Genomic DNA, 24,772 nt, shown 5'->3' on the forward strand with positions numbered 1-24,772 from the left:
TTCCATTCCTAGCAATTACAGTCACATTTTTCATCTTTTTAATTCCTGTAGGGGACTAGAGGTGTTGGGATGTGGCATTTCAAGCCTAAGTACTAATGGTTATGTATGAGAAAAGGTTTTTATTTGTACTTAATTGAATTCTCAGACACCATAGTGGAAAAATCTTCAATACCATCAGAGGAATGTCACTAACTGGAAGTCATAGTGCATACTAGCTAACAGCACTGTTTAGCACAATACTGAAACTATACACAGTAAGAAAAATAAAAATCCTATAAAACAAATTATAAATAACCGTGACTGGATAGATGGATGGATGACATTTTAAGACATATCCCAAGGACTGATACCGTAAGGTCATTCAGTGTTATATATGACAAAATAATAAGATGGCACAAAAGGTTCCAGACCCAGTGTCAGGTCATCAGACTGAACTTTTACAAATCAAATTGGTATGATGTAAAAGAATAAATGGCTTAGAAAAGAAATAGTACTGTATTTCACTCATAGTCACTTATATTTCTTTCATTAATCATTTGGACAGTGGTGTTTTGTTAAGTATGTAAATGAGAGAAAGTTTTGGAAAATGAGAATTTATATGTAGAGGAAATAATTCTGTCTTAATAGCTTTTAAAAACTAATGAGGGCAGGAATGTCTCCATTACCTCCCAAAACTTCATACACAAACCTCATACACAGATCTTCCATTAAGATAAAATCTCTGTTACTAGTCACCGTATTTAGACCAATGCACCAAAATATGCACAATTGGTGACTAATAACATTGACCACATTCAGGTGGATTAATTCTTCCTGAATTACTTTGTTGGATTAGGCTGGTATGCCCAATCCTCAGCTTTCTTATATTATTGTGAGCAGATTTGTTTATTTGTTTGTCAACCTTATTTTCCGGAATCCCGGCATGGGCTGAGATTTAATAGAAACATATTTTCTCCAACAAAACACATAGAAAAGCCACTCCTGAACCTCTTAGACTTACCTGCAAACTACAGGTAGTTGTCGACTTATGACCGCAATTGGTTACAACCAACCGGTTGTAAATCGATTTGGACGTAAGTCGGCCCATGTTAATTTACCGTAAGAATATTATACTAGTCTAGCCTACACTACATAAATGGCATAGTAATTATTAATTTCAGCTAATTCTCTGGGTTCAGTGCACATTGGCTTATGATAATTCAGTACAAAGAGAAATTGAATAACATTTAACTAGTTAGCCTTATGTATGGGATGATGATGTTATCATGGTACATACATAGTATATTGTACTATATACGTATACGTATACAGTAGCCTAGCCTACAGTATACTGTATACTACATATACGATATAATTTAGTAATTTATTAATATAAGCTAATGTTGGAGGTTCAATTTATTCTTACTGTGATATATCAGTAGAAAAAGAAATTGGACACAAAACAGGAATTAGATTTCGACCGACATCGGCATACCTAATTGAGCGGTTTCAGGGTGCTGACGGCTATGTTTATATATGAAATAAAAACAATTAATATGCATCTTTATTGTGAATCTTTTAAAAAATTATACATTACTGTATCAAATGATATTGTATGTATTCTCATATTATTGTATCATAAAATACTAACAAAGCGGTCAGTGTTTTGGTTTGGAAATCAGCTGATGGTGAATACGAGTTTATTTTGCTGTAGGTATTTAACTCAATTCGGAGCGAATTTCCTTGCTTTTAGATAATACTTTATTTATATGAGACAAGGCAATTTGTCATTATATGATGGGTTTTCAAGTTGAAATATGAATTTAATATGTCTCGTGAACTAAAGTATTTTTTCATTAACAGATTGTGTTGTGAGCATGTTTATTGTGTAAAAATATTATGTGATTCCGTTTGCTATTTTCACTTGATTTCATCGTAGTACAAACTTTACCATTATGTTACCTATCTTTTATCGCCTTGAAAACAACAGTAAAATGTGTTCTCTCAAGACCTGAAGTTTTGATTAAAATTATTTTCTCTCAATTTTATCTACTGTTGTGTTTGATGGCATAAGTTTACTGGAGTTATATCCTTGTTGCCGATACATGATAATAGTCATAAGTAGCTCGAACAATGAGCTGCGTGTGTGGAGAGGCGGGAACTGGGAAAAAACTTTTGTACATTCAGCTGGACACCACTCTTTCTTGCTCACGTCGCTTCTCAGTCGTTTTAGTTGTGGGTGGTCGTAAAGTCGATCAGCCGTAACTTGCATAGGTCATAATTCGACAACTAGCTGTAGTCCTTAAACTGGCCTTCTCCCTTAAATGGGGTTTTAAATTACAATATTTAGATATTACAGAAGACCTAGCTGTCAGATGGTAAACAATCATAAACTACAAAAGCACTCAAAAAGGGGAGATGAATCCAAGAAGTATTTCAACAAACTGGCCACCTTTTGGCACTTAGCGCATTGAGAATAACACATGCTAAATTATCCTTGATGTGAGTCAACTTAGGTTCATGCTATTTTTGGCTTGTATCCTTACGTCAGATAGTGAACAACATCCCTTAGATCAGTTAATTGGCAAGCTTGTAGTGTACCAAGAAAAAGTGTTTATCCTAGAAGTGGCGAATACTGTCCCCGCATTGTTTAGATCTCTTTTGACAACATATGTACATATGTACTATTCTTGCTTCATGAAGGAGTTAAGGTTAGACTGTGCAAAAAAGAAAACAACAGCCCATATAATGAAAAATAGAAAGTTGGTTGAGAAAATTATAGGCTCACTAACCATTGGTAGTACAGTATAAAATAGAACTTGTGCAAAAGCTGATCACAAAATTAGTATAACTTTTAAGTACAGCTGCAATTTCTGGAGTACCTTTTTAGTGCACTAGGCCTTAGAAAAAGATACAGTTTCACATAATTGTGTTTCTGTGGGTGATGGAATTCCTGCAAAAAATTTTGTGAAATTATTTACACAGGTGTTTTTATTCACTACAGTAATTGTTTTTATGAAGAACATGACTTTTGTTGTTGTTCCTTTCTGACTATTTTCATACTTCTGATATTTTATAGAAGCTGTAACTCTTAGTTGAGGGTTTTTATATATGATTTGTCCACTTTTTTTATACTCAATTCCAGGTTGACACAATCCCCGTATTTGCATTCTCAGTAGTACTATTCATGGACTCACTTATTCACGTTCTTGGCATTTGTGGGCTTACATATTCGCTTTCTTGGCATTCATGGACTCACATTTCACGTTGTCAGCATTTGTGAGCTCATGTATTTGCGGATTTCTCTATGGACCATATCTACCCTATTATTTGTGGGAAATTTGCACATTCGTGGTATTTTTCTATGAGAAATATCCACAAATTCCTTTTTTTCTGTCAATTTCATCATGAAATGCACTTTTTGTGATGAAACTATTTAAAAAAACAGGTATAAAAATTTTAAGTGGGTTTTTCTTAAGTTTTAACTAAAAAATAGGCAGTTTTAAGTGTTTTTATAAGGGCTTTAACTATTCACGGATCCTAGCTATTTGCGGGGGTGTCTGGTACGCATCTCCCATGGATACGGGGGGAATGTTGCAAGTATTTATAACTGCATGCCAGCTTTCTTGGTTGAGAGTGTGTAAACAAAGCCTAACATTAGTTATGTAGTACTTAGGAAGTTAAATAGTAGTATACGTACACTTCTTGATACCCATGCACATTGAATGCCTTTTTATTATGCAGCAGCGCTATCATGTTTGTTAACTTCTCAAGATTTTCAGACAATTAGTACTCTCTATGAGTTCAGTTGTTTCTATTTTCATGACATTCTTTTTTCTACTTTGTAGGACCTGATAGATACCTGTGGAAGATACATGAAACTCCATGTTGTGTCAGCTACTCAGCAGAACTATTTAATTGCATGGCTGCAGTACACACTTACTTGTGGACATTCTGATATTGCTCAAGTTTGTCTTAATCATCTCAAGTGGAATTTGGAACAGGTTGCAGCCAAAGATGACTTTGCAACCTGTGATCTTGATTTGTTAACAACAGTTTTGGGTCAGCATGATGTTGTTGTACATGATGAAATGACGTTATACAAGTAAGTTTGGGAAATTAGCAGATCTTTTTTATAATTTAATAGCTATTGTTGCTTCTTCATGGGAATTAATGTTACATATTAGACCCATTATATGTAATATTTTGCATGAGCTAATATCTGCTAAATTTAGCATTCATTGGTGTCTAGTATTTATCATTATATTGTAATTATGTATGTATTTCCAGTCCCATGGCTAATATAATGTGAAATAGAACTGTCCAAAACAGCTTGGATAAATAAATAAGCTGACAAAAATATTGATCTTAATTTTTGTACAAGTAACTTACCCAGCAGATATATACTTAGCTATAGACTCGTCGTCCCGACAGTAATTTCAAAAACTCGCGGCACACGCGACAGGTAGGTCAGGTGATCCACCATTCCCGCCGCTGGGTGGCGGGGTCTGGAACTATTCCCGTTTTCTAAGCCATAATTTCTCTGTCGGTTGAACGGACAACACCTATTGTTCGTTCCTCCATCTTGGATTTCAACTCGTTTGCCGAGAATTTGGATTGGTTTTTTGGTGACGTATTCTGTTTTTTCTCTGGCTTGGCATACGCTTATTGTGGACTGTTTTTCGACTTTGGTTTTGACTACTCTTTCACGATGTCTGACGCTAAGGCTTCACCTATGTTTAGAGTTTGCAGTAGGGAAGGTTGTAAGGTTAGGCTGCCTAAATCGGCATTAGATCCTCATAGTATTTGCGCTAAATGCAGGGAGAATGAAGGTTCCTCATTGCTCCTAGGACTAGGACCGCTTCCAAACTCCCAGGACCCAGGACCAGGAGGAGGAATGTCGAAAGCCGCAGGGAGGATGCAGAACATCCCCAACGGTCAGGCGTCCCTTCGGCAGATCCTGTTGTTAAGTCCCAGGCTGCCTCGGATTGCCGCAGAAAAGGCGTCCTAAGGGAGTGTTTTTTCGGCCTCAGACTCTTCCTCTCCTAAACGAGGATGGAGTTCGGCCTCTCTTTCAGAGCGCCCTTTGAGAAGAGGCCTGGAAGGTCGCCTAAAGGAGACGCGGCTGACTCCAGCCCAGAGCGTTTTCCCCGAGGATTGGCCTTCGGACCTAAGAAGACTAAACAAGAGGAGCCTTCTCTTCAGGATCCTACGAAGAAGTTTTTGGTTAATCTGCAAGAGCAGTTAGCTTCTCTCGTAGGCTCTTTTGCTAAGGACTCTACAAGGAGGAAGGATGTCTCGCTCCCTGTTAAGAGTTCCGCTAAGCACCCCTCTTCGTATAGGAGAGAACCCTCACGATCTCCAGGGCGTTTATCGCCTTCGTCGAGAGACTCGTCTGATAGGAGTTGTTCTCCTGAGAGAAGAGGCCTTTCGCCCTATAGGCTGTCTTCCCCGAAGCGCCCTCTGAGACGCCGCGAATCGAGCAGAAGTCTCGATCGGTTTAGGTTCAAGGAACCGGAAAACGATTTAAGTATCAGGATCCTTTGGGTCTGCAGGACCAGGAGCCAGACAGGCGCAAAGAGGCAGCAAGACGCAAGAAAGGGCGTCAAGAGCCTCTCAGAACACAGGATTCAGGACGTCAGGATTCTGCTAGAAGGCAGGAATCAGGACGCCATTGAGCCAGGACGCCATGAGTCAGGACGCCAGGGATGTCAGGACGCCAGGATCAGGGCGCCAGGAGTCAGGGGCGCCAGGAATCAGGGCCGCCAGGAGTTAGGACGCCAGGAGGCAGGACGCCAGGAGTACGTTAGGCGTCAAGTGTTAGGGCGCCAAGAGCCTGTTAAGCGTCAGGAATCAGGACGCGGGGATCTTTTCAAGCGCCCTGAATCAGGACGCCAGGAGCCTAGCAAGCGCCACGAACCTGGCGAACCTAGACAACAAGAGTCTAGTAGGCGCAAGAGTGTTTCCGACAGGCAGGAGCCTCACTCTTCGTATAGAAGTGCTAATGTTCCTTCCGCGCTCCCTTCTCGGGAAAAGGAGTTCTTCTCCCGGGAAGAGCCAGATCACTCCAAAACGGTCTCCTTCTGTGGATCAGTTGGACCAGGTATCGGAAGACGACGAGCCAGTAGATGTAGCAGTTTCTGACTACAAGAGACTTTCTCTTTTGCTGCTAAAGGAGTTCGGAGACTCCCTTCATCCTGCGGACCCTCCTTCACCAGGATCGTTGATGTCTAGCACTAAAGCTCTCAAGTCGTCTTCCTTCGTCAAGATGCGCCCCGCTCTTTGTATGAAAAAGGCATTAAAGACTTTTTCAGAGTGGTTGACTTCCAGAAGGGAAGCGGGCAAGACAGTTTTTTCCTGCCCTCCTTCCAAGTTAACAGGCAAACCAGGAAGGTGGTACGAGACCAAAGAACCTATGGGGTTAGGCCTTCCTTCTTCCGCAGATGCGGATTTTGCTTCCTTAGTGGACTCTTCTAGGAGGAAGTCTTTGCTGTCTGCTAAGGCAACTTGGGGCATGTGTGAGCTAGACCACCTTCTAAAGGGCCTCTTTAAAACCCTAGAAGTCTTCAATTTTATGGATTGGGCTTTGGGAGCTTTAGCGAAGAGAGCTCAGGACACTGACTTTGTTTCCATGGAGGAACTTTCGAGCGGTCATGGACAGAGCGGTCATGGACGGTTCCGTTGAAGTTGCCTCTCTTTTTAATTTTGGAAGGGAGTATTAAAGAAGAGATCGGTCTTTAGCTCTTTCTTAGCAAGAGCAGTATCACCTTTGCAAAGGACATCTCTTCTTTTTGCACCGTTATCCCCGCACCTATTTCCACAAGAGACTGTTAGAGAGGTTTCTAAATATCTTACGGAGAAGGCAACTCAGGATCTCCTCACGCACTCAGCCAAGAAGTTTAGGCCGGCAGTGCCTATAGAGAAAAAAGAGAGACCCTCTTTTGTACAGCCCTTTCGAGGTGCCTCCTCTTCTAGAGCCCCTCTTAGAGGTCGCAGACCAGATAGAAGGAGTAGACCATCTAGAAGGTCCTTCGGGAAGTCTAGATGAGCAAGGAAGTCCTCCAGACGAAAGTAGGCGCCAGACTGCTCCACTTTGCCAAAGTCTGGGCGCAGAAGGGAGCGGACTCCTGGTCCCTCTCTATCCTGAAAAAAGGATACTTGATCCCCTTCAGGGAAAATCCTCCCTTGACGACAACTCCAAGGGAGTTGACCGCAAGATACTCGGATCCGGTCCGAAAGCTTGCTATTTTGCAAGCAGTGGAACAGATGATTTCCTTTAAAGGCCAAGGAAGCGTAGAACTGGTTCAAGATCTCCAGTCTCCAGGATTCTACAATCGCTATTCCTGGTACCGAAAGCATCGGGGGGATGGAGACCGGTTCTAGACGTCAGTGCCCTGAATTTCTTTGTATTGAAGAAGAAATTTTCAATGGAGACGTCTTCCTCTGTTCTATCTGCTCTTCGTCCATGGGACTGGATGGTGTCCCTGGACCTTCAGGATGCGTATTTCCATGTGCCAATTCATCCGGCAGCAAGGAAGTATCTGAGGTTCATGTTCCAAGGGAAAGTGTTCCAGTTCCGAGCGATGTTGCTTCGGACTTTCGACTGCCCCTCAAGTCTTTACGGACATCATGAAGAATGTAGCTTATTGGCTACATCTGGAAGGGATCAGATCTTGTTATATCTGGACGATTGGCTAATAAGAGCCCAATCGGAGAAAAAATGTCTGGAGGACCTATTAGTTACTCTAAAGTTGACAAAGTCCTTAGGACTTTTAGTAAATCGCGAGAAATCCATGCTGACTCCCCAGCAGAGTATTGTCTATCTGGGGATTCAGATGGATTCTCGGGATTTTCTAGCGTATCCTTCGCAGGAAAGGAGAGAACGCTGCTTAGAAAAGGTGGCAGTCTTCTTAAGGAAAGAACATTGTTCCGCGAGGGAATGGATGAGCTTACTGGGACCCTCTCCTCGATTGAACAGTTCGTTTCCTTAGGAAGACTACACCTACGACCCCTTCAATTTTATCTGAAGGAGAAGTGGGATTGGAAGTCCAACAATCTAGGAGATACATTTCCAATCTCGAAAGGGATCAAGGAGAATATCCGTTGGTGGTTAGATCCACAGAAACTAAGCAAGGGAATCTCCCTTCGCTTACAGAACCTCGCCTAGCGTTGTTTGCAGAACGCCTCAGAATTCAGGGTGGGGAGCGACCCTAGGTTTCGGAAGAAGTGTCAGGCACTTGGGAAGGAGAACAAGTGTCCTGGCACATAAACAAGAAAGACCTAACAGCCATTCATCTAGCTTTGGTTCATTTCGAGAACGGTCTCATGGTCTGGGGATTCAGATTCACTCGGACAACACAACAGCCCTCGCTTATATAAAGAAACAAGGGGGACGCATTCCTTTTCCCTGTACGAATCAGCAAAGGATCTGCTGATTTGGGCTCAGGAAAGGAAGATCTCTCTCCTCACAAGGTTTGTGCAGGGAGAGAAAAATGTCCGGGCAGATCTGTTAAGCAGAAAAGAACAAGTCCTACCCACGGAATGGACTCTCAATCCTCAGATTTGCCAACAACTTTGGCATCTGTGGGGAAGGTCCAATATAGACCTGTTCGCGACCAACAAGAATCACAGATTAGAAACCTATTGCTCCCCGATCTCGGATCCTCAAGCAGTAGCAGTAGACAGCTTTCTGCTAGATTGGACGGGCTTGGACGCATACGCCTTCCCTCCTTTCAAGATAGTAGGAGAAGTATTGAGGAAGTTCGCTTGCTCGGAAGGAACAAGAATGACCCTCATCGCTCCCTTCTGGCCGGCTCTCGATTGGTTCACAGAGGTGCTGGAGTGGTTAGTGGATTTTCCAAGATCGCTTCCACTAAGGAACGATCTTCTCAAACAACCCCACTTCGACAGGTTTCCACAAAAACCTCCCCGCTCTAAGTCTGACCGCCTTCAGAACTGTCGAAGGACTTGTCAGAGCAAGGGGTCTTTTTACGAGAAGTGGCGAAGGCTATTGCAAGAGCCAGAAGAGTCTCCACTTCTAAAGTATATCAGTCGAAGTGGGAGTTGTTTAGAAGATGGTGTAAGGGAAAGAAAATATCCTCCTCTAGTTACCTCTGTAACTGAAATCGCAGAGTTTCTCCTATATTTGAGAAAGACTGTAACCTGGCAGTTTCAACAGTGAAGGGTTACAGAAGTATGCTGGCCTCAGTTTTTCGACATAGAGGAATAGATCTGACGAATAATAAAGATCTTCATGACCTTATAAGGTCTTTTGAGACCACGAAAGAACATGTAATCAAGAAGCCTAGCTTGGAACTTGATGTGGTCCTCAAGTTCCTAATGTCGGAAAAATTTGTACCGTCTCACGCACCTTCGTTTAGAGACTTAACGAGAAAGTCATTATTCCTTTTTGCGTTAGCAACAGCCAAAAGAATTAGCGAGTTGCAAGCTTTGGAAGGTAAAGTGGGGTTTAAGAAGGATTCAGCGATTTGCTCCTTAAACCATTTTTTCTAGCAAAAAATGAAAATCCCTCAAAGCCTTGGCCAAGAAGCTTTGAGATAAAAAAAGGCTATCTTCATTACAGGGAGAGAACTAGAAAGGACTTGTGTCCAGTCAGGGCACTCAAGTTCTACCTGGAGAAGAAGAAGTTGCTGAAAGGTACAGAAGAAAGTCTTTGGTGCTCTGTAAGAGATCCGAAAGATCGATTTCTAAGAACGCCCTTACATACTTCATAAAAGATGTAATAAGGGAAGCTCACCTTAAGTGCGAAGAAGAGCATCTCAAGGTTCTCAGAGTGAGAGCTCATGAAGTGAGAGCCATAGCTACGTCTATGGCATTTCACAAAACATGGTCTCTTCAGGCTCTTTATAGAGTCGACATTTTGGAGATGTAATTCGGTGTTTGCCTCGAATTACCTAAGAGACGTTAAAATTTCGTACGAAAAGTGCTTTGCTCTGGGAGCGTATGTTTCGGCGAATTCAGTGCTGGGAGAAGGGGCTGAGGCTAATCCTTCCTATTTAGTTTAATGCTTAAATTACTGTTTATTGGTGGTTGTTTTTATTGGTTAATTGTCAGAGGGAATAGGGAACCCTCTTACAATTCATAGATTATAACAATACTAACATGGTCAGGTGATTTGGGATTGGCTTCAGTGCTCTTTGTGAATTTTTTTAATAACCTTAACTCTGTCATGTAAGAGGGCGAGTCTCCATTGATATGACAAAAGGTCAAGGCTCTACCATGTAAGTGGGTCAGCCCCCATTGGTACGATCCGGTATAGGCTCTGTCGCGTAAGCGGGCTAGCCCCCATTGACACGATCCAAAGAGTTATTCAACCATAGTTCATTCCTCGTTGAAACTCTTGAGGCAAGCAGACTCATCGACAGTAGTCATGAAGTCTTCAGCCCAATCAGGTAGGAACTATGGATTATGTTATCCAAGAACATAGGTTGTTTTTTCCCTGTTTTTTAATGTATTTAGTTTAAGTATTATTTTGTTTTTAGCTGTCTCTTGCCCGCCACCAAGGGTGCCAATCAGCTAAGTATATATCTGCTGGGTAAGTTACTTGTACAAAAATGATATTGTTAAGATACAATAAAGTTTTGTACATACTTACCTGGCAGATTATATACGATTAATGGCCCACCCATCCTCCCCTCAGGAGACAGGTGGAAGAGAAATTATGGCTTAGAAAACGGGAATAGTTCCAGACCCCCCCGCCACCCAGCGGCGGGAATGGTGGATCACCTGACCTACCTGTCGCGTGTGCCGCGAGTTTTGAAATTCTGTCGGGACGACCGTGTCTATAGCTAAGTATATATCTGCCAGGTAAGTATGTACAAAACTTTATTGTATCTTAACAATATCATTTTTAAAAATTTTGTTTCTATATTTCAAACAGATTTTAGCTTACTTAAGAATATACTGTACTTTACAGCATTGTTGTATCTTGGTTACACCGTCAAGAAGAAAGATTATCAATGCCCACACCTGCAACAACACCAGGGGAGCCACCACCATCTGTCATTCTGGTAGGCCAGAGTACTAGTACATCTACAGCTGTTGCATCTCCACCTCTGTCTATCACACCCTCATGTGGTAAACTTTACCTACGCCGTGATTCCACGACAAGCTCTTGTGATACTATGGATCGGATGGAATGGTTGACATATGAGGTGAGGTTTGGAAGTACAGCACAAATTTTTAATTAGTTTTACTGAGTCTTAGGTCTTGGTACTATTTAAGAATATATGTACGTATGTACTTTTTTATATTTTTTGTAATGACTGCAAGAGTTACTTGTACAATATTGTATTTAACTGGAAAAATTAATTTTGCACAAGATTGATAAATTGAATTTTAATTTATATTAAAAATAAAATGCATAAACTGGAAAAATTAGTTTTTTGCATGAGTGGTAAAGTACATTTTAAAGATATTAAAAAAAAAATTAGTTAATTTCAACTTTATGGTTGTTTTGTGTACTGCATCAGTTTTTGCCCTGCTGGAAAAATTAGTTATTTGCTGGGTTAATAAATTGCATTTTAATAGTAGTAAAAAGGAGTTGATTTAAGCTACATGGTCATTCAGTGTACCACGTGAGTTTTTACCGTTCTTACAAACATTTTTCTGAAATATGCAAGGAAGGTCCACATATTTCATATTTTTATGAAAATATTCAATGATTTTTCTCTTTGTTTTCCTTTGGCAGGTTATGAAATTCGTAAGATTTCCAATGATGACTCCACGGCAGTTGGCTGATCTGTTGCTTGTCCCTCTCACAATAAAATATAAAGAATTTTTTGTCACGCGCATGGCAATAGGAATGTCATTCCATTCAGGTACTATTTAAGTGTATCGTTGTCTTTAGACAATAGATATTTGTTGAAATATTTTTAAAAATAAAACTTAGTGTTTGGAATAACAATGTGACTTTTGATGGTGATAAAAGGGTGTTTATAGGTTACATATTTATTATACGGTACATATTTTTGGCGATGATGAGGCTTTTGTTTTAATTACTATCATATGGTAGAAATCATGGTATCCATTATAATCTTATTCCAGTGGCATTTTGGCATTCCAGAACCGTTGTGAACAAACACTTTGACACACTTTTGGAATCTCTTGGCTAACTGTCTCACATATGCAAAAATAACAGTTTTTTTTTACTTTTAAAATATGAAAATCATAAATTTTGAATGGTTTTTTGAATGGAGTGTAAAAATGGTGGTAAAATTTACAGGTTCTGATTCAGACTTGGTAACATTTCCAGATGAGATTGTTAGTACTGTAGTATCTATTTTTGTAGTTTCTGCATATAACAGTGTGGAAGTTAAGTTCTTCAATTTTTCTTGTGTTTTTTGAACAACCTCAAGTAGTAGGTTATCATTGTCATACTGCTTTGTTTTACTTTCCAATCTTTTGTTCAAGACCCTTGCGATTTTAGGTCAGTGGGAACGTGTTCGAGAGGTTATGAAGGAAACAGAGCCCTCAAATAAGCTCTTGTTCACGCCACGTCTCTACACAGCTGAACAGTGGAGTGCTAGTCTCACTGTAGACAATCTTCCTGGTTTACCAGCATATCATACAAGAACACTTGTGTTTTCAACACCTTCTTCGGCATCAGAACTTGACTGTGATACTCAGCTGGAGTGGATTGTTGAACTTTACCCAAAGGTGAGATAAGCTTGGACAGTTTTTGGATTATAAGCAGCCAGTTGAGTGGACAGCATTACAGTCTGTCGTTACAAAAAGATGAATTGTTCAGATTTGAAGGAACTCATATTTACTATTGTATATATCTCATATGCATTCCCATAATTGTGCTGAATTTGCTGATGGACTGTTTTTTTTTAATTAAACAAGAAAATTGTCCTTGTGATTGGAGTATAAAGGTATTTTGAATGAAGCTTAATTAGGCTCAATAGCAAAATTATTAAACAACTTCATGAAGTAGCAGGAGTGAAATTTAAGCTGTGATGTCTTGGAATAGAAAGGATTTCATCATGTGAACACAGTATGTGCTTCAAGAATAATGCATTCATTAGGCATCATTTTATATTCAGATATTTTTCTCAATAATTGACTGACTATTTTTCATAAACTGTTTATACTTATTTTTCTCTGTAAGACTGTTAATCATTAGTAGGGTAAATCCATTCCTTTAAATATGATTATTGAAAAATAAAGGAAATCATTAATAGTTTCCAACAACTGGGTGTTAGAATAGGAAATCAATCCTGGTAAATGTTATTAGAAATTCGGAATGTTTTTAAATCAAGCTACGTATTTTGATGCTGATCCACATGATTACAGAATGCATGAGTGGTATGTTTGATTCTGATGAATTTATTAGTTGAGCTCATATCTCCCATATGTAAGAGATTTATAAGAAAACAATTACAGTATTACCTTATACGTACTTTATAGCGAAGTGCTGTAGAAGCAATAAAAATTTGCTGTTCAAAAAATTCTCTTGACAAGCAGATCAAATATTCTTCCCTGTAACCATGCAAAACAGGCATGAACATTGGTCTGCGCTAGATTACTGCTCATGTGGTCAGTCAGTGAAATGTGGACAGAATAGCCAACATTGTAACAAGTATAACTAGCTTAAACCTAACAATTCTCGTAAATGATATGTGACATTAAATTAAAAAATGATTGAAGCAAACTGTTGTAATGGAAGATGGAATGTTTATCAGTTACTGTTACTTTTCTTGTTTTGACACTAATTTTGTTATTTTTCTGTCTACCTAGCAGATGTTTGTTTGACGATGCAAGTGCAATACGTAATGTCCAAATAGATAAAAGATTCAAGATTTTTAAGGTGTGATCGAGTTTACGCTAAAATGGAGATTGGATACAACTTGACTCTCCCAGCAGATTGGATATCTCATTTTGAAGGAATCATGTGATGGAACTTGGCTTAACCAGTTATTCTGAGAGATGTTCCTATCACCTCCAGTCCTTGTGGAGTTAATGTCCATGCGTTCACCAGAACTAAAGGGGCTATACAATATAAGGCTGTAGTTTGTATGGGTGATACATATAAATGACTAACAAATATTTTAATTTTTCCAAACAGGGTGTGTGGTTTAGAAAGTTTTACCTCATTGTTTGGCAAGGTACAGTAGAAGTACCTGAAGCAGTGTTACGGACAGTTAGATTAGCAGTCACTGCAAAAGACGTTGAGTATGCTCGTGTGAGGATAGCAGTTTTGGTTTTTGCAGTGCAAGATGGTATTGAGTATATCATCAATGTCGTGTCTACAAAGTATATATTTTCCTCTGAAGACAACCTACTCAATATGGATGACATTTTACCCTTTGACAGTTTGAATGATCCTTCGGTAAGTATTAGTTTCAGTACTTTTTAAATACTGTACCGTACATTTTGATGAATACTTAGTATTGATGGGCCCAAGGAGAATTGAGTAAAGTAAAGCTAGGGTGGGGAATTTGGTCAGTGACTTCTTTGGAATATATTACCTTAAGTTTTATAAGCATGATTAATATTTGATGCTACGTAGAGATATTAAAAAAAGCAAAGTCAAGGGTTAGGTTATGTATATGATACTATCAGACTTTCTTAGTGCCCTCATAAATATAACAGTCTTACACAGGCCACTTCATTTATGCCATTTTAGAAAGTCATATTGTTTGTTAGCTAGTTACATTGACTTTGATAGGTCTTAGCAGAATTTTAGGAGGCCAATCCTGGCTCTTACAGCAAAGCCTCTATTTGTTGTAGTATAACAATTTAAACTGTATTTTACTCTGTTTTGAGAACTATGCCCCTGTAAATTCTGTAAAATATACTAATAGCCTTTTATAGTTCAGGGGAGGGAGGAGGTGATCATCTTGCAAGTTTCTTGGTCTGTGATAATTCTAAAACACGTGTTACCTTTAATGATCTACCAAATACACTAAGAGGTGTTACTGGTTACTGACCCAGGCAATACATCCAAGAACAATATGTAATTTTTTTTTTCTTTTTGCCTGCTATGGTAACTTATCTGTTTCTTACATCAGAAGTATGTTCATTTGCAAATTTTTGTGACAGATATCAGTAATAGTCCCAGTCAATGTAAGTTTTGATAAGTTGAAAAAAAATTCTTAATTATCTGGAAAGAAAAATCTGGGCTGCCTCAGCCCACTCACTTCTAGTAGGCTAATCATCTCAGGTAAGTGGTGTCACAAGATAGGCTTAGGTCCTTTTAGGAGGAACTGTAACTCTACTCTGTTTTTTTCCATCTGTCCATCCGCCTGTGGTGTTTGCGCATGGTAACACTGCGTCCCGGGCTTTAAATAATATCCTATTTCGAATATTAACGGTGTAATTCGAATACAGTAAATTATTAAAACACTTTTCAGTTGTAAATGTACCCCCAGATATCCTTTTATTTACCTAAAACTTACACATAGTGTAACTAATTAAAGCCCGGGATGCAGTGTTACCGTGCGAAAACACCACAGGCGGATGGACAGATGGAAAAAAAAACAGAGTATAGTATCCAACATCTGAGACAGCATAATGAAGTGTGTGAAACTTTTCTATATCTTTTATGAAGCTTGGATTCTAGTTCTTGTCTGACAGGAACACTTACCTAGTAATGACTGAGAGTGGTTAGACCTTTGTATTGCTATTAATATTTATTTTGAGCTGCAGTTTTATTGATAGCCTAATTTGCTTTTAGGAAATGAGTTTTGTAGGCTAGACACACATCCCTTAGAAATCCACCCATTTAAGATAATAAAATGCATTGGATTACCTTCTATGCTTTATTGTTATAGCTCTATACATGATGAAAACCTATTACTATAGTTTCAGAGTACTCACTCAGTGCTTCTGTTAGTTTGGCCAAAACTAGCCAAGATACACCCTAGGCTAGGAAACCTCTTATTGTAGTTGAGGCTGTGAACTTTTAACCGAGGAAATATTATTAAATGTACGTTTGTTCCGACACGGCATACAAACCTTCGGTCCTTTTACAATAGGAAGGTACTAGCGGCAGCTGGATAGGTCGTAAGCTTTCGAACAAGGGGTTCGGTAGTTAACTGCTTGTCCGACAGGCGCGCAGCGCGAAGCGACTGGTAGTAAAACAAATCACTTTTGCTTTCGGCCTGCTGGCGTGTGGACGTGTATCATCGCTCTCTGCCCGCTTTATCGTCGTTGCTTTCGCATGGTTGTGTTTTTCTTTTTCTATTTATCTAGTGAAACTGAATTGTAAGTACAATCATTTCATATTTATTTCCATTGAATTCAATTGTGAATTAAAGGATCTTGGTTTCACCACGCCCTCCGATTACCCGAGTGCCGGGACTGAAGGGCGTAAGTGCGGGAATTCATTTTCCCAGAAATGATCCTCGTATTGTGTATGCTCGGTGCCAGAGGGCGGAGAGCGCTCGCTCCGAGCGTATATTTTGGTTGGAAATGTGTAGATGAAAATCGTAAGTAAGTGCTCTTTTTCATTTATATTTTTTTGACCTGTATGCTTGTTTGCCGAGCGAATGCGCTCGGCACGGAACTTATTCTGTATGGAAGTTGGAATCGCAAGTACAGTATTCTTTTTCATTTTCATATATTTATTTTGATTGTAGCAATACTCATTTTGGATCAGTTTCCAAGCTTACCCGGAAATTGATCTTTTCCCCTTTTTATTTGAATGAAGTGAAATCGCAAGTGCAGTTCTTTTTCATTTTCATATTTTATTGAGATTGCATTGTTTTACTGGGAGATCAATGTTTCCGCTATTTACCGGGAATTGATCCTTCCTCTTTTTATTTGTATGAAGTGAAATCGCAAGCGCAGTATTCTTTTTCATTTTTCATATATATATTGATTGCATCAATTCATTATGGATCAAGGTTTCCATAAACCTTGATCCATAAAGGTAAGGAATGGATCCTTTTACCCTTGCGCTCGGTACCGAGGGCGCAATGCGCTCCATCCGAGCCTTATTCATTGTGAAGTGAATCGTAATGCAAGATTCTTTTTCATTTTATTCTTTTTATTATTGATTGCATCAATATTTATTTGTTCAAGTTCCGCTCAGTCAGGGAATTGATCCTTATGCCCTTGCATTCGGGGCCGATGGCACGATTGCTCTCGGGCGGTCTTATATTATTGTTGGGTACATGGGTGCTGTGCGGGGGTGGGGAAGAACGAGAACCCCCCGCTCAGCTCCCACAGATGGCCCTTCCCCTTGGGGGGGGGGAGGTTATCGGCGTTCTTCTCCTCGCCCGATCCGTCGAGCGCGGGGGAGGGCGCTCGGTGCCCGATGTACAATTGTATTCGGGGTCTTCCACTCGTTCGGAGAGGGCTCACCCCCCCGCGCGAGGGGACTTCCCCCCCACTAATCGCTACTACTGTTATGTTTTCCGCAGGTGCTACTGCCACGAGGGTGGACCTTGGTGAGGTATGGGCGTCCTTCCCATTTGCAGGGCGTGCTAGTGTCCAGGGGCTGCGGTTCTATGTCTGGGCCTACTGCGGTCACCCATGGAGTGGTGACCACGCTCCAGGTGACGACGTCCCTCCTCACCTGGTGTAATCACCTCACGTGGTAACAGTCTTGCCTACAGCCGCTGTGAAGTGCCGTTCGCCGTACCGAGAGGAGGGCGTGCCGCCGCTCGTGGTTGCCGCGCTGCAGCGACCACACTTCCGCTGCCCTAGAGCTCGCCCTGGACCTGCCGCCGGTACCAGGATGTTGCTGGCTGCTGCTCCACTTCCTGTTTCCCGGTGCTGCCTGCCGTACCTGCCGATTCTGGGCTGACTGTCCATGCATTTGCCTGCGCTGGCTGTCCCTGCCGTTGCTGCGCTGGCTGTCCCTGCCGTTGCTGCGCTGGCGGTCCTACCGATGCTGTGCTGGCTGTGCCTGCTGTTCCTGAGATGCCCATACCTGCTGATGTCGTCCCTGTTCGTGGTGGTACTACCCCAGACTTTGGTCTGTCTGTACAGGTGCGTCCGGGCCCTGTAGCTTCGGCTACAGCAGCCCCGGCTCCGCCCTGGATAGCAGATCTTACGTCTGTCCTGAGGAAGCTGACGAAGAAGAGGAGGAAGGTGTCGTCGTCGTCGTCTTCATCTTCTTCATCGTCGTCGGCTGCCGCCTCTTCCCCTTCGACTTCTAAGGCTTCACAGCCGAGGAAGAAGAAGGTTGCCTCCTCCCTCCTAAGAAGTCTCCCTCGGGAGCTTCTCGGGACCCGTCTCACCTAGGTGGGACGGGAGGGTTCCTTCCGCTGGTCCTCCTGCTCCTTCGGGAGCGGGGCCCGTCTCTTCTTCCGCAAGGAAGAAGACTACGGGGACCAGAGGGGTACCGGCTAACCACCGGTACTTCCTCGCCTGGTGTCAGTGGTTCTGCCACTGCATCAGGGTCCTCTCGGCCTCTCGTTCGCGGGAGGTACCGAGTGTACGGTCGCCTACCAGCGACCGTGCAGCCAGGAACCAGACCTCTGAGTCCGCTCAGCGTCAGGTTCACGGCACGGGGCGGAAGACTGGTGACAGACCAGCTCTCACTCTCGCGGCGAACAGCTGGCTACCCGGGGACGTGACGGTCCACGACCGGCCACGGGCTGAGGCTAGGAAGAGGTCCTCCCGTTCGCCGGTGCCAGCCACGGCTGGAACCAGCGACGTGACGTGCCGTGAGGACAAGCACCGGTCTCACTGTGACAGTGGAGCCTGCAGGTCGCCTGACCGTCGCTCTCACAGAGAGCGATCGGGTATGGCAACCAGCACCAGCTCTTCTGACACTCGAGATCGGGGCCGCTGTGCTCAGTCCAGCCGTTCTCCACAGCGAGACGGTTCGACCAGGCCTGCAGCTCGATCGCCACCACGGGTTGACGATCGCCTGCAGCCCTCCAAGCCTGCTGGTTCTGCCAGCGAGCAACGAGGGAGCGTCAGGTCTGCCTCTCCCGTACCTTCAACCTCCTCGGGTTACACCGGGAGGAGCGAGGTATTATGAGTGATCGTGAGGGGTGCGCCCCTCATGATCCCACCACGACGCCCTACGTGCCAGGCACGGTTCTTGGACCGGCCAGGACGTATGCGCAAGTGGATGGGAAGACCGAGAGGGCTGTCGCTGTTCCCCCTTCTTAGAGGAAGGTTCTCGGAATACTGCTCTTGTTCGAAGGGCTTAACGGTCCCACTCTGCAAGATGCTGTGACTTCCGAGATCCAGAGGAACTTTGCCGAAGTTATGGCGCTGATTCGTCAGCACAACGACCTCGGGGAAGGATCGCCGCTCCCACCAGCAGAGCCACGTCTCGGCTCGAGTCGTTTTGGGGCCCGAGAGGGAACCCAAATCGACGGTGGGTCTGCCGCAATCGGAGCTTGCCGACTGTGTTGAACCAGGTAGTCTCTCGTCTCCGGACAAGAAGGCTCTCTCAGTTCTGGCCGGTCGAACAAGCTACTTCACCTCCTCTACTGCGACAGAGGCGTTTCTATGTGTCTTCGGACACCGTATTTGAATACCCCTTCGGTCCTCCTGAGAGGTTTCGACCTCGACGAGGACGGAATGAGTCGGAGGGGACGGTATCGGCTCTCTCCTGTCAGGTGTCGATCAGCCCCACCCAGACGACGTTCACAGTGGCGGCAGATCCTTACCTACAGTATGAGTTCGTAACCCTCCTCGGGAAAACGTTTCTCCTGACGATACGTTTTCCCAGGCTCTGAGGGCCATCGCCGTAAGGCGATGGCTGCTCCTTTTCTTCTCCAACTGCTAGTTCCGCTGGGAAGGCGAGCCAGTATCCAATTCCTCCCCCATTCCCTCTCTCCTTACGGCTACGAGGGAAAGGGGAGGGATCCTACAGAGATTTCTCTGTAAGATCCCACGTTAGGGGCTGCGCTACCGGGGGGACCTTCGGGTCCTACCTGACGTAAGCCCCGGTCGTTGAGGAGGGATCCTGCCCCTTTCTCGATTTCTACGGGAATCGAGAGGACCACCAGCCGATATCGTTTGACGAATTCGGTGGGGGTTTCGCAGAGTGCTTAGAATTCTACGGAATTTCTAGCGCACTCAGAGTGTTCGAGTTTTTTACGATCTCCAAACACTTAGGCGAGACCACGGTCCAAAGTGAGCGAGAATCCCCGATAATTGTTACACGATAATCGGGAACCTCGCTTATGCTCGAATTCCTGTAATTTCTAGCATTTGGAAGAAGACTGCTGCTGAAAGAAGAGTATCTCACAGTAGGCGATTAACCTGGAATAGAGAAGAACGGACGGGAACTTCCAGTTTGGCTTGAACTATCGTCTTCGGTATTCTGTTCACCATTGAAGCTTTCCTTTGGGAAAGACTTCTCCTTCACTCTCTTGACTAGAGAACGAAGGCGGTCGATCTCCAATCCTTATTCTCATTCCTCGAGGGGAAAAGAATTTAGGATGGAGGTCGTTGTACAGAACCTACAAATATACTACGTATATTACCCTCGCGACATGATTCTTGTAACAGTTGAATTGTCCGGGGGGTAGGCGCATACCGTAGTTAACTCTACGGTTTGTGACCGAGACGAATTGTATCTTAATTGAACTGCAACTCGGGGTTGCCTGCAACCTCCCAGCAGTTATCAGTTTTGATTTTAGATACTTGGTATTGTCATGACAACACCAAATCAGCTTTTGTATTTACCGAATCCGTTTCGTTTAATATAATTGCTCGAGCTTATTCTTTATGCTCGATGGTTCTAGCCGAACGCATTCCTTCGTGGAATAATGGATTAACTGGCAACTCAGGATGACGAGTCACCGAGAGCTACTGCGTATTGAACTGCCTGATAGCGGCTCAGTATCAGCTAGGTCTCGGAGATGCACGGTCGGTTACGTCTCTCTCTCCCCTGGTTTGATTGACTACCGCAACCGTATCTCTGCCCAACAATCATGGACTTAGGTCTCTGATTAACGGGGATTCTCGCAATAATGAAGGACCATCTACTGCTGTGACGCTCGATTTCATCGCCTTCGACATTGCGAGAATTTTCAACAGAGATATCTCTTGGACTCTTTCATCTTTCTGTTTACCGCACGGTAACAGAAGTCTGTACTAGTCAACCGCTGCATCGCACCGCGATAATGCGAATGATTTTTGCAGACATCTGAGTTTGTCTTCAAAATATCTCGTATTCGTAGGTGTGCAATTATTTCATTGCTCGCCCCGAATTAACAGATATGTCAGAAGACATCGACCTACTCTCCGACCTGACAGCTCTACTTTCCAAATGTTCAGCCCATGAGAAGCAGTTCTTCAGGCAGTATTTCCGTGTCTTCATTACTGAAAAGCGCTCCGCTTTTATTGCAACTACGATCCTCACCGGACAGCAATGAATAGCGGTTAGCGTTCTCAGTCTTTTTGTAGCACAGGTTCAGAATCTTGAGAATCCTTCTCTCGGTTCAGCTGCGAAGACGTAGGTTGCATTTTCTGTACACCTTCGTCTTCAACGACACATAGTGTTGTTTCTCCTTAGCCGAGAATCAACTATACTATGAGATATCTTGCCATCAAGGACCTCGGTCTCTAGAAGGCAATTGACTTTCGCCTGTTGGGCACATGCCTTAAGAGAGTCATCACCTTGCCTTCTGGCATCGGTGACGAACAAATTATTTGTTTAGTCTCTTGGCAGAACCCTTTTAAGGCGAAGGTCACGTGACTTGCTCGGGTGCTTGGACAACTTGCCTCCTACCGAACGCAGTCAGTCGGCAGCTGTCAGAGCGCCCAAGTCTGTTACGAACTTCGCTGTGGACTTAGTTCGGTTGTTCCATAACAATCTTTTCTTCGTCCTAACGGCTTGTCACAGTACCCATACCATCGACACCCACCATTGAGTGTCGGTGTCCTATCCACTACCGAGAAGAACAACTTCGCTGCAGACGGATAGACCAGTATGGGTACAGGACATCACCGAAGTCGAGAAGAGGGATAGGTCATACGACCAATTCCCTTCTTTTCCTCTGAGGTAATTGCATGACTTTTCCTGCGAAGTCAAGCATCCAGGGGATGGGGATTCGTGACGCTCGATTTCGTACCGAATTCGTAGCGAAGACTCTGAACCCTTCGGTTCCTGATGATCGGTTAGAGTCCTTCACAATCCCCTCCCTAATGGACTTCACCGCCTTCGATGCGAAGGAGATGCTGCTTTGTCCTGTGAAAGCGCGACCGCGCTTTCTGAAGAAACTCGACATCCCAGGATGAGTGTTGAAGACTCTTCGTCAGCACCAAGATGACCTAGAAGTACACTCCCTCGAGTTTACACAAGAAACTTCTCCATGGCGCAGGTACTGAAGGCAGGGGTCTGGTACAACCAGACCACCGGCACCTCCTTCTACCTTTGGATATTGCCCACAGGTCCTTGGATCGTTTTCCTTAGGACCCGTGGTGGCTGCTCAACACGTTGTCTAGCTAACCAGACCCTAGCAGCTGAACAGCATCGAGTCCTGGTGTGACTGTAATAATGATAAGTGAATGAGAGAGTGACTGGCTTCTCTTCCTATCTTTTTCTCCCCCTTCTACCTGTGGGTAGAGGGATACGGTCATCACCTTGCTGGATAAGGACGAGATGCCGGTGAGCTACTCGACAGAGCCCCATCCTATTCCCTTTCACTAGGGATGGAGCGAATATCCACCACTTCCTCCTACAAGGGGGGGGAAGTGGATGCCAACAAGAGACAAACCATAAATGTTGCCTCTTGCAAATAGGAACTTGTTCTTGTTTGCTGGTACGAAGAGATACGCTTGCCTCTCTCTTAGTACTTTGTCCAGAGGTCTGACCATTGATCCTGCGGTGCACACCCCGATCAATCGGACAGAGGCTTGGATCCCTCCCTCGCTCTTACGACCAGGGAGGCATTCCAAGGTTGGGCGAACACCAGTCTGTTCACAAAAGACTCAGATTCCTCCCACCAAGAAGTGAGTCTTCCTATTGTAAAAGGACCGAAGGTTTGTATGCCGTGTCGGAACAAATGACAATTTGTCCAAAATTGCATTTTTCCTAACTATACAAACCTGAGGTCCTTTTACACATAGCCCCACCTCATGCCACCCCTCACTCTGCAGTTTTTGCTTGGGCCAAAAGCAAAAGTGATTTGTTTACCTACCAGTCCGCGTCGCGCGCGCCTGTCGGACAAGCAGTTAACTACCGAACCCCTTGTTCGAAAGCTTACGACCTATCCAGCTGCCGCTAGTACCTTCCTATTGTAAAAGGACCTCAGGTTTGTATAGTTAGGAAAAATGCAATTTTGGACAAATTGTCATATTGAAATCATTCTTTATTCTTGTTGCTTTAAAGGCCAATTTTGTGTGCATCAAGTAGGATAAGGAAATTGCAGTTTGACTTGGACTTACTGGATTTTGTAATGTTAACCAATTTCTTATTTGGACAATAGTATGGTGGTTATAAGAGGTTACTTAAGCAAACCAGATTAGGCCAAAAAAAAAAGTTGGTTTGCTAAAAAAACAAAATTATGGTAAATACTGTTCAATCAGCTTGAAATTACTATGAGGATTTGATATTTTATGTCCAAGAAACTAGATTTTCAGAATTATGTATGGTCTCATTGAAAGTTAGGGTTTGTATGATGTTACCTTTAGGTTTGTGTTGAAACTTAACTATGATGCTTTAATCTGTTTGTAATGGAAAATTGGAGTCTATTACAATTGCGCATTTATCTGCCAACACCACTAATTTTATTTAAAATGGTTATTACTTTTAAGTAACAGTGAATATCTCAAAATTTAAGGTGAGCGAGTCAGAGACTTCTGACATGTCCAATTTAGCAGTTCTCTGGTATCATAGCAATATTTTACTAGAAATAGTGCTAAAGAGGACACATTTCACGGGGCGACACGGCTTCCTCGCCCAGAAATAGATTTTTCCTACGTCAAAATCCCTTTTTACAGTAAAATAAATTTGCTTATTATCACATATTTTATTTTTGTTATATTACAATATTAGGTACCAGTGGGTATATTAAAAATTATTTTTAAGTAAAATATAATTGGGCTCTTATGTATTGCATCTTTGATTGCTGTTATATTTGATATGATATGTCAAACATTTGATTTATGATTGTTTATATTTTATTTAAATATGCAGTTAATTTAAACAAAGCATTTGTTTGTATTTGTGACTTTGTTGAACATGAAAATTCTTAACGCATAATTTTTCCGCAGGAACGACAGCGGTATCTACGAGAACCCTGTGATTCACTCAAAGTCCACATTGTAATTAGTCCTCTAACAGACCACAAGTTAGATGTACCTGGCATCACATGATATAAAGTTTAATCTTTATTTGCTGTATATTTTTATGCATTTGCAGTGATATTCTGTAGCTTTTTTTTTCTATTACGATCATTTGTGAAATGAAATTTTGTGATTGAAATCATCAATGATGCAACATTATTGGTGCATGCTTTTTAATGTTTATAAAACACTACCGTTCTGCATAATGCTAGTGGGACTACAGTAATTGTTTTCGTACTGTGTTATGTGTTTGTGATAAAAAAAGAATGGAGACATTTTTTTCTAGGGTTGTCGAGTACAATACATTATAAATTTAACAATCGCTGATATTAACAGTTTTATAGGGATGTATAAGTACCATTTATTGATCCATGGAAACTTTGTAAAGCTTATTAAAAAAAAAAAAATTATTTTTTTTCATTCCCCAGGATGTATTTTTTTTTATAGGCCATGGCGGAATCATAGATAATGAGAGAAAAACCCAAACACCTTTAAGTTGAGTTTATTATACCCTATTGCACCTAATAATTATAATTTAAAGTACACACTGATGAAGGTGAAC

The 24,772-nt window shown here is 42.5% G+C and overlaps 1 protein-coding gene across 1 annotated transcript; it reads left to right on the plus strand.

Moving 5' to 3' along the window:
• Nucleotides 1–3,827: 3,827 nt before the first annotated feature.
• On the plus strand, nt 3,828–24,510 carry LOC135225883 (BTB/POZ domain-containing protein 17-like; the record flags this gene model as incomplete). Its single annotated transcript, XM_064265450.1, is given in 6 exon segments — nt 3,828–4,084; nt 10,916–11,153; nt 11,690–11,819; nt 12,428–12,657; nt 14,069–14,332; nt 24,139–24,510. Coding segments are annotated over 6 exon segments (1,221 nt in total), but the record flags the coding sequence as incomplete, so codon positions are not given.
• Nucleotides 24,511–24,772: the final 262 nt, after the last annotated feature.

Source organism: Macrobrachium nipponense, chromosome 13 (assembly GCF_015104395.2).
Source record: "Macrobrachium nipponense isolate FS-2020 chromosome 13, ASM1510439v2, whole genome shotgun sequence".
NCBI classification, from domain to species: Eukaryota; Metazoa; Arthropoda; class Malacostraca; order Decapoda; family Palaemonidae; genus Macrobrachium; species Macrobrachium nipponense.